The following is a 16,952-nucleotide window of genomic DNA, read 5'->3' on the forward strand; positions in this document are numbered from 1 at the left end:
TCTCAGTTGGGGCGGGTTGCCTTGGCAATGGCTGGCTGTGTCAGCAGTGGGCGTGTATCTCAGTTGGGGCGGGTTGCCTCGGTAGTGGTGGCCGCCCCTCCCCCACAGAGCGTCTCGGACCTTCTGCTCGGGATAGTTTGAAATCGCGGTTTTGTTCGTCCCACTGGGTATCCCAAACGATCTGTCCCTGCAATCCCCTGGGCTGGGCTACTGTCCAAGTCTCGTTCAGTCTCAAGTCCAGCCCTCTCCAGTCTCAGGTTGCCGGTTCAACAGTGCACCCGGACAAGTGTGCCCTGTGGGGATTGCTGGGTAGGGCCGGCCGCCACTGCCCTGGCTGCTGGCTTCGCCAGGCAGACCTACTGCCTGGCGTCCCATGTCTTTTTATACTTGGGAGTTTCCCCGTTCTGTGGGCAACAAAGATCAATCTGTAAATCCAGCTCTGACTCACCATTTGCGGATTCAACGCGAGCTCCAATCCCGGGTTTCTCAGCACTTTCAAGACAGACTTTTCTGAATTTTAAAAATTACTGCTTCAGTAAATAATTTATATGGTATATTGAAGAGGGTAATACCTCTTTTCCCTTTGCCTCAACTTAAAAAATGTTATTGTGCTGATTGTTCTCTAATTACCTTTGAATAGATAAAAATATAGTCAGTTTCAGCACCTGCCACCTGTGGAGATTTTCTTTGGTCTCCTTACCTATCTCCTTGGTACTATTAGAATTCCAGTTCCTATTTGAGATCATGGCTAGTAGTTAATGTACACCATTTTAGGCCCCATTTCTAGTGAATATCTGGTGGTGATTAGCTGCAGTTTTTATTTCTGTCTGGTTCTCTGTACTTGGTTGTAATGAAGAATCTGAAAAAAAACTTTATTAGTATATAACACTAACTCTACACTGCCCAGCTCTTACCACATCTTAACTGTACTAACTATACACTCCCCCTTTTCCATTGCCGAGCTCTTACCACATCTTAACTGTACTTCTCTGAAATCAAACCCCTCTATTTTCTGAGCAGACTTTGAAAGACCTTCTTTGTTTTAGATTGGCTCTAGATTGGGCGCTGTCTGATTCAGCCCACTTTACTGAGAACTTCAATCCCCAAATACAGAAGGAAACATTGGGGAAAGATGTCAGGGGAGAAGAAGATTCTGGATGTCTTGGAAATACATGTACCTATTAATAGTAGGGGAATGGTTGCTGATTTTTCCCTGGGATATATACTGTAACTCTCTGACTTAAGTATATAGGACGAAGTCTAACACCTTTACTGAGCTGCAGCAAATCGGGGCTATTTGTATTGAATTGCTAAATTTTTCAATTCAGAATCTTGCAAGAGATCTAACATCAATTTCAAGTGTTGTACTGCATGTGGCTGCAACAAGGAGTGTTTAATCTTACGTTCTGTTCTAGAAGCTGTAAAACAAGTTTTAAACATTTTACCCCACCACTACAACCATAATCATCTCATGTTAAAAGTAGTCAGCTAGCAACCCAGAGCTGTCAACGGCTTTGGGTTTGGTAATTTAAACCTTTACTCTTCTGTGGCTACTCCACCTACTACAAAAGGCTCTGGAGAGAAGTTGCATGTCTAAAGGCAGCTTCCTTTATTCCCTACTGGGTGAGAGAGAGCCATGAATGGATTTGAAGTAGAGTAGAAATACTTCGGCTGCTAAGTGGAGGCCAGATTTGAGGCACGAGGAGGAAGATTAGAAAGGAAAGACCAGTCAGTAGGCTTTTGTAATGTGTCAAGCAAAAGGTGACGAGGACTTGAAGTACTTCCGTGGGAGTACTGATAGAGAAGAAAGAAAAATTTGAAGAATTTCTAGCAAGCAAAATTGGTGGGGCTCAGTGATATATTGGAGAAGGAATGTTAAATGAAAAAGGATTACTCGTAGGTTTCTGCTTTGGGTAATTGACTTGTTGATTGAGTCACCAACTGAAGTCAGAAATGTAGGGTAGGAAGATTTAGAAGGATTAGATTTTGAAGCTCGGGATGTGGAAAATGTCGAGTTCTAGTTTGTGCGTACCAGGTTTGAAGTGTTAATGGGACATCCAGTTTACATTCAAGGGTATATGAGCCTGATGTTGAGGGAGAGATGAGTGGTGGAGATACAGGTTAGGGATTTCTCAATTTATAGAGTATTAAAGTAGACTTCCCAGGAGCGAGAACAAGAGGAGTAAGAACGGTAGTCACTTAAAGATAGAACCCTAGCAACACCTTTGAGTGAAGAGCATGTCGTGGCCAAGGGAAAACTTCCCCTTTGCTCTGTGAAGATTCACTAAAAATCACTGCTAAAATGCAGATTAATAGGAGAAAAAGCATACAAGTATTTTAAACCTATACACAAGTAATTTAAACCTTTACTCTTCTGTGGCTACTCTGCCTACTACAAAAGGCTCTGGGAGAGAAACTGCATGTCTAAAGGCAGCTTCCTTTATTCCCTCCTGGGTGAGAGAGAGCCATGAATGGACTTGAAGTAGAGTAGAAACACTTCGGCAGCTAAGTGGAGGCCAGATTTGAGGCACAAGGAGGATGGCATGTGGAGATTAAAAGGCATGCAAGTATTAATAGGGTAAAAAGCATACAAGTTTTACATAACGCAAGAGCCTTCAGAATGAAGACACGGAGACACAGGGGAAACTCTCGTTTTTTTTTGCTTACATTTAATAAAGTATGGACAGCCATGTAGAAATAGGACTGGACGAAAAAGGTATAGACTAATGCTAATAGACTGAGTGCGGAAACCCAGCAAGGCCTGTCAGTCTAGACTCTTCTTGGCCTCTCTGTGCTACATTTCTTCCTTCTGGGTGTAGGACAGGACCCTCTCTGGAATAGGGGTCTTACGACCTACAATTAAACAAAGTAGGTCAGATTGTTTCTTCATGGATGGTTTTTCCACGGAAAGGCAGGGAGAATGTTAGAGAAATACTTTTCGGTTTCATGACTGGCTCTGGGGAGATGGGGCTCTGGTCTCCATGACCTGCCTTGGAGAAGAGATTTTAGTTTCTGTGGCTAGCATCCAGGGAGAATGAGGGCCCAGGTGAAGGTCAGGAAAAACTTTTGTTTCTGCTACTGCTTCTGAGGCCTTCATTTTGGGATGTCGTTTTTTGGAACCCTGCGATAGAACAAAGAATGAGGTGGGAGACCAAGAAGGAAGTTAGTGAGGCGGGAGGTTGTGTAGCTTCAAACGGCATCCACAGGTTCAAACGTAGTACAGAGGCAAAGTGAAATGAGAAGTGAAATGCTTCTGTTGGGTTTGGCCAGTTCTAATTTATTCTGGTGAATGTGACTAGATCCAATGGATCTAGTATTAGCTGGGAACTTTAAGATAATGTAGGCTTAACCCTTAATTTTAAAGATCAGAACATTTTAGAGATAAGAACTTTGAGAATTTTTATCTAGGTTGTAACTATAGTTTTATGAATATAGATTCTGGTATTTATGAAATCATTAGAACAAAAGGAAGATTAAACCATGAAAATTATTCTTAGAATGTTTTAAGGGACACCCTTAGTTTTCAGATTCTTTCATTAACTCATTAGTTCACATGATTAATGAATGATCTGAACACATCATTTGAGAATTCTTGCCTTGATTTTATTGATGAAGAAATTGACAGAAACAGAGAGAACCACAGTGCTTTGTCTAAGGTTATCAAATGAGTTGTGTCAGACTCAAATTCAGAATTCCTAGCTCTTGTTTCTTTCCTTATTTCAGTAACACCCTAACCCGCAGGATTATTTGTAAGTACTTGTCAACATGGTTTAATTTTATGAGATCCTAATTCTTAAGATCTCATTAAGATGCATTTTATTATGTAGCAAAAATAAATTTGAAATTAACAAGGCAGGAAGCTTTCCATTTGGAGTGGTCTATTGAACTATGTCTTTCATTTTTAGAAATACGACTTTAAATGAATATAAAATTATATAAATACATAGTAAAATCCTTTAAAAAACTGAAATTCTGTAGTTAACCTTTGCATCAGACCTTATTCTGTTTTTTTTGTTTTGTTTTATTTTTTTTTTTTGAGAAGGAGTCCTACTCTGTCGGTCAGGCTGGAGTGAGTGCAGTGGCGTGATCCCCACTCACTGTAACCTCTGCCTCCTGTGTTCAAGCGATTCCCCTGCCTCAGCCTCCTGAGTAGCTAGGACTACAGGCACATGCCACCATACCTGGCTAATTTTTTTGTAGTTTAGTAGAGACGGGGTTTCACCATATTGGCCAGGATGGTCTCTATCTCCTGACCTTGTGATCTGCCTACCTTGGCCTCCCAAAGTGCTGGGATTACAGGTGTGAGCCACTGCACCCTGCCCAGATCTTATTCCTAACTAAAAGTATTTGCCTGTGTGGCTAATTGGAATAGAATTATAAAGGTAGAATTGATTAATTGCATTTACCAATGCTAGATGAATATACCCATATAATAAAGCAGGTAATTAAATAATTCCATGCTAAAAATTGGGATTGGGAACTACAAACTGCCCAATAGCTGCTGTAATCCTCCTTAATTTGGCATATATTGACTAAACTCAAAATTTTGAGTTAATATAAAATGGGCTATGCTGACAATAGTAAGAAATAAAGGATTGGTTCATTCTAGAAAATCTAACTTTGTTATGAGATCATTTTATAAATATTATATAATTTACATTACATGTTATGTATTTTATATAAGTATTTTATATATTAGTATATTATATATGTATGTCAATAGGGTTGTGTATATATACACACATACATACAACACGCGGACTAGGAATGAAATGGGTCATGGATCAAGAATCACCAATATTTAAAATAATTTCATTCACATACATATGAGAAAAGTGCATACATTATACTATGAATTTTTACAAAATGAACATACTGTGGAGAGGCATTTTACCTTTGACTGAAAACATTTAATTGAGAAACATAAAATATATTATTAAGAGATGTCCATATATAATATATTGAATAAAAAAAGTTTTAAAAGCATGCATTACTTTCTAATACTTAAAAAATGTTTTCCAGGTGTCTTTGATGTTATTTTCAACAAAGGAAATGTATGCATTTTCCAAAGTCATGAGATGAGGCATCTTTCTCTTGCTCTTGACAACGGCATTGTCACTGGAATGGTGTGTAATAGATTTTTCATTTTGCCGTGTATCAATATTATTGTGTCCGTATGTATTTCTGTATAAGATGTTTATCAGATTACAGTTTCCTTTTGGCTTGTACTAGCACTTTTTTTCATTATTCTGTTTTGTTTCACTAATGTTGAGGTTGTGATGCATAAATGGTTCTAAATTTCAGCAACTGGAATTTAGACAAGAAAAAGTTGACCAATTCTCTGATAACATGCAAAATTTTAATGAGCTTTCAAAAGGAGACTAACTTCTCAATGGCCCTTTTAGGGACCATATTGTTGGGGAAAAACAGTAATTTATATAATTATGCTTTGTGTTGCTTGATTTAGATATGAAAACTAGTATTTAATATATAAAGCTGTTTTACATGCATGTTACTTACTTTTAAAAATAATACAGCATAGGATAACTTTAATGAACTGTTTTAAGTGCTTAATATATAATATTTTATTCTTAAATCTACTAGATGAGAGAATTCGTTATCATTTGTATTTAACAGGAAAGGAACATGAAGAATAGAAGGATTAAGTGAGTTGCACAGAGTCACAAGCTAGTAAGTGTGCAAGCAGCAATTTAACATAGGCAGTCTGACGCTAACACTCATGCTACAGCTTCCTCATATAATGCTATGCAATTATTTTATTTTATTTTATTTTATTTTATTTTTGATACAAGGTCTTGCTCTGTTACCCAGGCTGGAGGGCAGTTGACATGAACAGAGCTCATTGCAGCCTCGAATTCCTGGGCTCAAGCATTCTTCCTGCCTCCGCCTTCCAATGTACTGGCATTACAGGCTGATTTCAACTCATGGGATGTTACTTAACTGAAGGGAAAATAATACTTATTGAAAAAAAAACCCACCTTGTGTAATTTGTATGCCTGAAATTCTGACTAAGTGATCAATCGGGTAGACTTCTCCATGAAACATTTTCTTCTCTGCTGTGGACTTTGAATGGTACCCTAAATTGTAGTTCATAGCACATTCTGATCAGCATGGAGCCTGGTCATAGTAAATGCTTGAGAAATATGAATGTGGATGTGGAATCTACTCCATTGATTAAGAGTTGAAGAAATATCTCATTACTGTATTTTTTTAAAATAAAATTAAGCCTACCTTAGAGCCCTTATTCCACTAGATTGTACTAGGTTGATGGGAGATTTTATTTTAGTTACTAAGGAACTCACCTTGTTTCAATGAAGATTTCACCTGCTATGGGCCTCAGAATATCTGGTGATAGCTGCATAGCTTAGAACCACGCTGGTCACTAAGATGTGCCTGATCAAGCGTCAGATGGTTTCTTGCAGATCGGTAATTCTGCCTCCTCCCTGCCATACTCGGGCAATGGAATTTTGTAGTTGATAGACTTAGTGTTTTATATCTAGCCATTCAAGAGGCCCTACTACCTCCCTGGGGAACTAGAGGGAGATGGGGCAGGACCTAAAACACTGTCCTGAGCAATAGTCATGTCTCCCTGTAGCATAACCACCTCCATTTGTTTTGTTTTTGAAAGCAAAATTTAGGGATGAGATAAAATGTCTATAGATTTCAGTTTTTAGTCCCAAATACTCTTAAATTAGGAGGACACAAATGAGGAAATGATAAATAAACAATGGTAAGATACATATTAACATCTTATTAAATTGTCCTGCCAATGAAGTTATTTTTCCAGCATTATTCCATGGATTCTGAGAAATCGAGAGAAGGAATTCCTTGGAGCAAGTCACTGTAAATAAGGGGAATAAAACCTATTGAATTACAAAATAATTAGATTTTATAAATAGTACAAAGTTTCTGTAAAATGAAGTAGGTACCTGTATATGTATGTAATGTGATTACATTTTAAGCAGTTTTTTTCTCCTGCCAATTGAGAGGGTTTTTTGTTTTTGTTTTTCCTTTTAGGTTAGTGGCCAGGCCACTACTGAGCTACGGGTGCTTTATCAGCCTAACCGCTGTGCACTTCTTGAGTCCGCGCTGGTTCCTGGTCACACAGTTGCTTTTGATCGTCATGGCAAAATAGCTGATGAATCATCAACCGGCTATGCAAACCTTTCAAAAGAATTTGTGATTTTTGTCAAGGTAAAATGGGGAGAGTTATTAAAGTTTATATTGCTAAATCCCAACTTTCTTTTGCCCTATTGAGGAAAAATCTTAAATTTAGTGATAATGCAGTAATCGAATCACTTCCCACTAGGTGGCATTGGTGCCTATTTTCATTCTGTTTGCCAGACTTCAAAGGCAACAGAGATGACAGCGTTAGTAGCAAAGACACTAATGAATTAACGTCCTATATCTAATTGAAGTTGGAGATTAAACTACGAATGTGGAAATTCTTAATAAAAAGTAGACAGCCTTGCATTTGGGAGTCAAACAAATGTGTATATTGAACTTTTCTAACAATTACAGTTTATACTCTTTGAATATAATATACATTTAATCCTTTCATAATGCTTATTCTTTTTTCTTTGTGTTTGTTACTTCTATCTTAAAATGATATTATGTCAACATAATAGCAAATATTTATGATGTTTCTCATTTTGTTCCAGGCGTTTATTGAGAATTTCACAACATCACGAGACTAAATTCAACTGTCACAAAACAATGATAGATATTATCTGTATTTTAAAGATGAAGGAAAAGATTTTCAGGGAAAATAATATTCTTAACTAGTATAGCATAGTTGTTAAATCAGTATTCAGCTAAAGTCTACTTATATTTAAAACCTCATAGATACTGTAAGTTCATTTCTAGACAATTGCAATAAAGCGAATATCTCAATATCATCACACAAATTCCTGAGTTATCTAGTGCATGTAAAAGTTATGTTTACTATACTGTAGTCTGTTAAGTGTGCAACAGCATTATGTTTAAAAAATGTACATACCTTAATTTAAAAATATTTTAGTGCTAAAAAATGCCAACGATTATCTGAGCCTTCAGCAAGTTGTAACCTTTTTGCTATTGTGGGGGTCTTGCCTCGATGTTGACAGCTGTTGATGAATCAGTGTGGTGGTTGTTGCAGATTGAGGTGGCTGTGACAGTTTCTTAAAATAATACAACAATGAAGGTTGCCACATTGATTGACTCATTCTTTCACCAAAGATTTCTCTATAGCATGCGATGTTGTTTGATAGCATTTTGCCCATAGTAGAACTTTTCAGTATTGGTATCAGTCCTCTCAAACACTGCTGCTGCTTTATCTACTGAGTTTATTAATAGTCTGAATTATTTGTTGTCATTTTAACAATGTTCACAATATCTTCATCAGGAGTTTATTCTCTTTCAACAAATGACATTCTTTGTGATCCATAAGAAGTAACCCTTCATCTGTTCAAGTTCGATCATGAGATTGCAGCAGTTCAGTCACATCCTCAGGCTCTACTTCTCATTCTAGTTCCCTTGCTATTTCTACCACATCTGCAGTTATTTCCTCCTCTGAAGTCTTGAACCACTCAAAATCATTCACTGTGTTTGAATCAAATTCTTTCAAACTCCTGTTATTGTTGGTATTTTGACCTCCTATCCCCATGAGTCACAATTGTTCTTAATGGCATCTAGAATGGTGAATGTTTTTCAAAAGGCATTCAATGTACTTTGCCCAGACAAATCTGAAATCACTCTCTATGGCAGCTATAGTATTAGGAAATGTATTTCTTAACTAATAAGGCTTGAAAGTTGAAATTACTCCTTGATCCATGGGCTACAGAATGGATATTGTGTTAGAAATCATGAAAATAACATTAATCTCCTTGTACATCTCCATCAGAGCTCTTGGGTGACCAGGCACATTGTCAATGAATAGTTACATTTTGAAAGAAATCGTTTTTTTCCTGAGCAGTAGGTCTCAACATTGGGCTTAAAATACTCAGTAAACTATGCTATAAATAGATATGCTGTCCTCAAGGCTTTATTTTTCCATTTCTAGAGCACAGGCAGAGTAGATTTAGTATGATTTCAAAGGTGCCTAGGGTTTTTGTAATGGTACATAAGCATTAGCTTCAACTGAAAGTCACCAACTGTATTAGCCCCTAACGAGAGTCAGCTTGTCTTTTGAAACTTTGAAGCCAGGCAGTGAATTCTCTTCTGTAGCTATGAAAGTCATACATAGCATCTTCTTCCAGTTGAAGGCTGTTTTATTTACACGGAAAATCTGTTGTTTAGTGTGTCTTAACTAGGTCTTCTGGGTAACTTGCTGCAGCTTCTCCATCAGCACTTGGTTGTTTTACCTTCCACTCTTAGGTTATGAAGATGGCTTCTTTCCTTAAAGTTCATCAACCAGCCTCTGCTGGCTTCAACCTTTTCTCCTGCAGCTTCCTCACCTCTCTCAGGCTTCATGAATTGGAGAGAGTTAGGGCTTTGCTCTTGGGGTTAGGCTTTGGCTAAAGGAATATTGTGGTTGGTTTTGATCTTATATTCAAGGTACTAAAACTGTCCCCATATCAGCACTGGAGTTGCATTTCTGATTTGCTTAAAAACATATCCTTTGCATTTACAAAGTGCTACCTTGCACAAGAGGCCTAGCTTTAGACCTGTCTCAGCTTTTGACCATTCTTCCTCACTAAGCTCAATCATTGGTAGCTTTTGACCATTCTTCCTCACTAAGCTCAATCATTTGTAGCTTTTGATTTAAAGCAGAAGATATGTGACTCTTTCTTTCACTGGAACACTTAGAGGACATTATAGGGTTATTGATTAGCCTAATTTCAATATTGTTGTATCTGAGGGAGTAGGGAGGCAAGGGAGAGAGAGAGGGGAATGGCTGCTCAGTGGAGCCATTCAGAACACACACAGCATTTATTAAGTTTACTGTCTTATATGGGCATGGTTTATGGCACCCCAAAATAATTACAATAGCTAACATCAAGGATCACTGATCACAGATCACCATAACAGGTATAATAATAATGAAAAGCCTGAAATATTGTGATAATTACCAAATGTGGCACAAATACATGAAGTGAACATGTGCTGCTGGAAAAATAGCACAGATAGACTTGCCTGGTGTAGGGTTGCCACAAACCTTCAATTTCTAAAAAAAAAAAAAAAATGCAGTATCTGTGAAGTGAATAAAGGGAAGCACAGTTAGGTGAAGTGCAAGTAGACAAGGTGTGTCTGTGCTTACTGTATGATCAACACGCTCACATTACTATTTCTCCCGCACCAACGCAACTTTAACTCATACATCACATGTCATGTAGCTTAAGGTTAAACTTAAGGTTAATGGTTTCATGATACTCAAATGTAAGTATTATGTGTATACACACATATATGCCTTTTTTGTTGTTGAACTTTTAATCTTTCTCTTTTGCCACTTCTGCATATGACACTGTAATATATACTCTGACATATGCCTTGACCACATCATTTATTATTTTCTTAGCTTAGAAAATTAAAAACTGAACTTTTTAGGGTTAGAATGTGAAACTTTTAAGGCTCTGGGAACGTACTGCCAAATTTATTTCTTCCGATGTCCCAACTCTTACTCCTGTGAAAGTTATGCCAACTATAAAGTTAAGGGGAACCATATATAAAACTATTCTCACTTCTGACATCAACCACAGAGTTTGGGGGACGCTGACACCACTATCAAGGCTTGATAAATCACTGGAAGAAATCACAGAACCCATTGAAAATTGTTTACTGAAAGTTACTGTTTATTATAGAGAAAGGATACAGATTAAAATTGGCTAAGCAAAGAGTATACATAAGGCAGAGTCTACGAAAAAGCACCAAACGTGGGATGTGCGGTGGTTCTCTCCCCACGAAGTCAGGACAGAGGTGCTTTCTCAGCACTGGTGTGTGACAGTATGCACGGAGTATGCCAGCCAAGGAAGCTTCCTGAGCCTTGGTATTCAGTCTTTACTGGGCTTCATCATGTAGGGAGTGCGCGTGGCTGGTCTCAGTCTCCAGCCTCTCAGGAGGTCACTTGACACTTTGTTATGCAAAGCCCCCTACCCTAAGTCACGTTATTGCTTTCTGGCTGGCCCAAGTTCCCCAGGCAAACATCACCACTCCTATCAGGCATGACACTCTAAGGGTAAAGAGATTACCATGCAGAAGCTGAAGCAAAGGTCAGACATCTATGGCTAAAGTTAAACTCTTAGTACTTTCAGCAGTGTAGGAAAACACCCATCTCACAGACCTCAGTTTTGTTGAGTATGGTCCTTAAGGAGAAGAGCTTTGCCAATTTTCTAAAGGAATAAACATCTAATGTTAGCTTGTTTTTTTTGGTATTACAAGTGTGGATTACCTTTTCTTATGTTTTTTCACCATTTGTATTTTATCTTTTGTGATTTGCATATTTATTTATCAGTTCTTTACTTTGTTAGTGTATTTCTAAATAACTTTCAAGAGTCTTCTATATCTTCCTGTTTTATTTTTATTTTTTTTAGAGATGGGGTTTCTCCATGTTGGCCAGGTTGGTCTCGAATTCCTGACCTCAGGTGATCCGCCCAACTCGGCCTCCCAAAGTGCTGGGATTACAGGCATGAGCCACCGTGCCCAGCACTTTATCTTCCTCTTAAGGTAATGATTACCTAGGATTTTCTTAAATATATCCTACTTGTATTTGATATCTTTTTACATTAATTCCTATATGCATATATTTAATTAAGTCCATAGAGGGTAGTCCGTAATTCAGTTACACTTATAGCATACTTTTTTGTGTGTGTTTTATATTAATATTAACATTATTTGTTTAAGGTGATAGTAAATTCCTTAAGAGAAATATTTGTGTATTGTATTTTTTAAAAATCTTGTAGCATCTGATGCTGGCCTTTATACTGTAAGCAAATGATAACTGAAGTAATCAACCTCCCTTAGTTTTGTTTACCTTTGCATAAGGTACATACAGTTACATTACTTACTTCTTTTGCTAATTTTTAGCCACTGAGCTGAAAGATCCTGATCACTGTGGTTGCTGTAAGAGAATTGCCTCTATGGCTGACTTCCTCTAGCAAAACACGAGCCTGTCATTGACTGCCTTTCTGTTCTGTTTGTTGCTCTGAAGGGGGTGTTCCTCAACAGTGCTGTGGTTCTGCTTGCTACAAGCCTGTACCAGGCTCTGTGTCTTCAGCCTGATGGGAGCTGCACTGGAGTGGGAAGCCAATCTGAAAAATCTTACTGGAAAGTACATAAAATCAGCCCTGGGATTTGCATGTTTGAAAGTGTGAAAAATGCACAAATGTATCTAAGAATTAAGGATGGCCGGTGCGATGGAACAGTAAGCATCTGCTCTTGTTTCTCTCAACAGATAGTTAAGACATTTGCCAGTTGCAGATATGAGAATAGCACTTTGTAAGTGGGTTTTGGAAATTGAATGTTACATGTGGTGGTCTGCCTTGACTGGTGTTTTTAATAAGTGAAGAGAGCAGCCACATGACTGATATGATAAGAGAGGAATCCTGACCCTTTAAACATGCCTCTGAAATGTAATGTATATACAAATCACCTGGGAATTGTGTTAGGCGGCAGATTCTGATTCAGGAAGGCTGGCATGAGACCCAAGTGTTTACAGTTCTAACAAGCTCTCAGCTGTGGCTGCTGATGCTGGAAGATGCTTTGAGAACCAAGGTTCTGTAAAGGCCAGCTCAACAGTGTTTCCTTTCTGCTTCTTTTGGTGCCTGAATTTCCACCACTGGAAACCCTGTACTTTGACTAAGGAAGTTATATTAAATTTAAATATTAGGGGTTCTTCTTTTTGGATTTTTATTTTTAGAGACAGAGTCTCACTCTGTCACCCATGCTGGAGTGCAGTGATGCAGTCTCAGCTCACGGCAACTCAGGTGATCCTCCTGCCTCAGTCTCCTGAGTAGCTGGGACTGCAGGTGCATGCAACCATGTGTTGCTAATATTTGTCCTTTTTGTAGAAAAAGGGTCTTGCCATATTGCCTTGGCTGGTCTCCAACTCCTAGGCTCAAGAGATTCACTGCCTTGGCCTCCCAAATTTCTAGAATTATAGGCCTGAGATACTATGTCTGGATAGAGATTTTTCTTTTAATTCCTTGAGCCTTAGGAGAGGATATGGATGATAACTAACATAACAGTTTATATACATTCATAATTCTTCTGTGGGGTGAGGAACAGGTAAGATTGCATGTTTAACCTTCCTGCTAATGCTCTCTCCATCTATTGTTTAAAATAGTTTAGTTTAAATTAGATCTTCTGGATAAATTCTGAAGTCCTCCCTCTCTCTTTTCACCAGCAATGATGTCTAGCTATAAGGGATAACTTGCATGAGCTTGTTGAGGTATGAGGAGGTAGGACTTAGACCTTTCACGGTCCTCTGGGTCTCTGTCTGTGCTGCACACTGGTGAGTTTGTGTCAGGTGAGCTGCACTGATGCCCACAATGCACAGGTGAAGTACACACACATAGACACATGTAGTTAATATCTCTGATCTACTCACAGGGGCATAATGAAGTAGATTTTATAACCATTTCACGGAAGAGGGAGCCAAGCTTAAGAGACAAAGTGTCATGCTTGTAGTCTTTACACTGGCAAGTGGACTAATTGGGATAAAAATGGGTAACATTATTACTATGACTGGACCAGTTAGAAGTACAATTTCATTTAATGCCCAGTCACCCCATAGGAGAAACATCAGTAAGTAGCTTTCCTATCCTCAGCATTCATAAGGTATACAAGCCTTTCCCTGCTGGGGCTCCTACCAGTGCTCAGAACCATGAGATAATGTGTTACTATGTAATACATGCTTTGGTGTTTGTGTTTGGAAGTTGCCAGGCAGAGTTTCTGGGGGCAGATAGGGGTGTCACTCCAAAGTGGGAAATGGATCAACACTGGAAATTGGTATCTTCCCTGGGTAGCAACCAAAGGGACAGCTCAGTGGTTGCTCACTTTCCATTTATCTGCCTCATACTCTAGCTGAATGGTGATTTCTTGGTTCTTCACTTCCAGCCGGTGTACCCATCTCTGTCTCTTCCACTTTTTTTCTCAGTGTGCTAGATATCTTATTCTTCCCAGTGAGTAAACTTTCTCTGTAAGTTTTTAGCAGAATCTTTCTGTCCTACACGCAATATTCGTGCTTTTTCTTTTTCTTCATATTTGTGCAATAGATGACTCAGCTCTCTCTAATGGGGCTGAGGGACTGGAAGAAGTCCTTGGCATTCAATTGAAAGAATCTGGTGATCACCGAAAGTTGGGTGGAGATGTACAGATTAAAACACAGAAGTATTACCCTGCCACAAAGAAACTGTTGTCATGCTCGTTCTGCAGATGCTGAATCTGAGTGTGAGCCTGGTTAAGTAGCTCCCCTGAGTTCCCAGGTAGCCTTAGAGCTGAGGCTCCATCCAGCTTTGCCAACTTCCTACGGCCCTGTTGTGGGGGACTGAGAATAACAGGATGGAGAAACTAGTTGCCCCATGAGGACACCAGAGTCAGGATACATGAGGTGGAGATGACTCTAAACACAAAACCAAGGTTTTCTTTAGAAATTTCCCAAGAACCAGCCTTGTGGACAGTGTGTCAGGTGAGTGAGTGGCTCTGAAATAGGTGGGCAAACACTCTGTGCCATGTGAGCCTACGTTGTGCTGCTGTGCATCAATACTGGGAACCCCTTCTGTTTCCCCTTCCTGAAGGGGTTCTCAGGGTGAAATGCCAGGTTCAGGACTTCTGTGTACCTTGGAAGGCAATCATGCTGAGCTGAGCTGAGCTGAGTCAGGCAATCATGCACTGGAGTTTCAAACCCAAGTATCACTTCTCCTTAGAGACTTTTCACAATTTGAAAAAAGCCAGAGGCATTTGTTCTGATTGCTTTGGGGCAGAGATAGCCAAAATGGAGAACCCAGTGAAATTCATTGATAAAGGTGAAAGCGTGTAAATGAGTTGGTTACACAGAATTTGATACGCAGAACATTAAAATAAGAAATGCTGGACATAAGACAGAGATTCTGTAGGCCTTTTGGAGATAAGCACACCAGAGCTTGGTGACATGAAACTTGTCCAGAGGGTTAAGGTCACTCCTTTGAGGTCTCTGAAGGCAACACGTGTGTAAAATAGTAGCTAAATGCAAAAGACACTGGTAAGGGGAGGTGTGTAAAGGGGCAAACCAGAAATAACAGATTCATATATGCTGGGCGATATTCAAAATACTGTATTTAATAAGCAGTTTGGTACACTGAAACTCCTAGAGTGCAAACTTCAGGATGAGCAAGGAGCCTTAAAGCCCCAAGATGTGAATGAGGCATTGTCTGGCCATGCTATCAGGGCTCGATTTTTCCTGCTGGGATCTAGGCCCGGTGCCTAACCTTGGCAGTGGGCGGTGACCTCTAGGAGTTCTCCCATTCTGGGGCAACCAGAACATGAGGGAGACACAAAGGGTCTCAGACAATGGCTATTCACCATCCAATATGGAAATACTGATGCAGGATATATTTTTGACCCCTTTGTGGGTCTTATGACAAGGGTGCCCATTTACCTAGCATGCCCTGCTCAACCCCTCATGGGAGGGAGCATGTGAGCACTGGAGCAAATGAATGCAAAAACCGAATGGCTGCTTCAGTACCAGCAGTAGCAAACTCTGTGCAGGCTCCAAGGCAGCGTCCAGGTGGGGGTGCCTGCAACCCCAAGGCCCCAGAAGGGGTGTGTTACAATGCTCCCTTAGTTCCACCATCCACAGACTGCAGTGTATCAGTTCTGTGGGCCCTTTCCCTTGTCAGATGGGGCAGCTGCCCTTCCCGGTGAGGGACAAGGGCCACTGTGACAGCCTTTTTGAGTACCCACACTTGGTGTATCCTGAATTCTTGTCCATGCCTAAGAGGAACAAGGTCTTGTGGATGAATTGAAGGGTGGTGAACGCTGAGAATTTTATTGAGTGATGATGAAAGTGGCTGTCAGCTGAGAAAGGAGCTGGACAAAGGATCGGAAGGGCAGGTTACTCTACCCTGAAGTTAAACCATCTCTCTTTCATTGTATCTGACTAGGAATCACTAAACTGGAATTACATTACCCTTGAAAACTAAAGGCAAACAGTCCTCTTAATTACCCTAGTTTGCATATGTTTAGAGGCTATGGTACAGCATGCTTTTAATCTCCAAAGCGAGTTGATGCATTCAAAGGTACATGGTAATGCATGGTCATATTACTATACCTTAAAAACCCAACAGTGCCTTAGTCCTGGTAGCTATTCAACAAAGGCTTTTTTGTACTACATTGAATTGAATAAAAACATTAATGGTCCCAACATGTCTGCTGTTGTACATTTGAAAACATTTTTATAGGCAGATACACTTACATTTAAATCACATGACACTGATCCTACAACAAATAATTCTATTTCTGTTACCATGAAATTTTTATCCTGTATGAGTAAATCACCTTAATAGATTTGGTGCAATAGAAACTCAAGTTAGCAACAAACAGCATGCAGTTCACTAGGGACATTTGTAAGGGTGTTAAATTAAAGAAGAAAAACAAACTTCAAAATAACATGGGTGGAATTCAGTAAGCATGAGTACAAAGGAAGAAAAGATGTAGGAACTGTAGGAAAAATAAACTCAAGTGTGATCACTGTGTCCAAGATACGCAGACACACCCCACACTTGCAGGATGCTTGTCTATGGGCAAGAGTTGAGTTTGTAGAAACTAGGAAAAACTAGGAAACATTCTTTAATTGTAGATTTGTCTAATTTTGCCTTTTCATTCAAAATATATTCTATACATGCAAATAATTTAAAAGTTAAAGGTAATTCATATTTATAAGAAGTTGAAATATAAAAACATATGAAAGCATATAGAGTTAGGTATACACAGTGCTAGACCAGTTGGTTGAAAAGTATAAAGTTCAGTGAAAGTCTTAG

At 39.1% G+C, this 16,952-nt stretch overlaps 1 protein-coding gene across 6 annotated transcripts in view; it reads left to right on the plus strand.

Annotated features, from left to right (window-relative positions):
- The window catches only part of RP1 (RP1 axonemal microtubule associated), a 327,943-nt gene that overhangs the window by 124,041 nt on the left and 186,950 nt on the right, over positions 1-16,952 (plus strand). For all 6 annotated transcript variants that reach the window (XM_035277479.3, XM_078353550.1, XM_078353551.1 and 3 more), the window contains 3 exons: positions 5,023-5,126; positions 7,039-7,215; positions 12,146-12,358. In XM_035277479.3, coding sequence (XP_035133370.3) covers positions 5,023-5,126; positions 7,039-7,215; positions 12,146-12,358 — 494 coding nt within the window. The remainder of the gene's footprint in view (positions 1-5,022; positions 5,127-7,038; positions 7,216-12,145; positions 12,359-16,952) is intronic.

This window comes from Callithrix jacchus, chromosome 16 (assembly GCF_049354715.1).
Source record: "Callithrix jacchus isolate 240 chromosome 16, calJac240_pri, whole genome shotgun sequence".
NCBI classification, from domain to species: domain Eukaryota; kingdom Metazoa; phylum Chordata; class Mammalia; order Primates; family Cebidae; genus Callithrix; species Callithrix jacchus.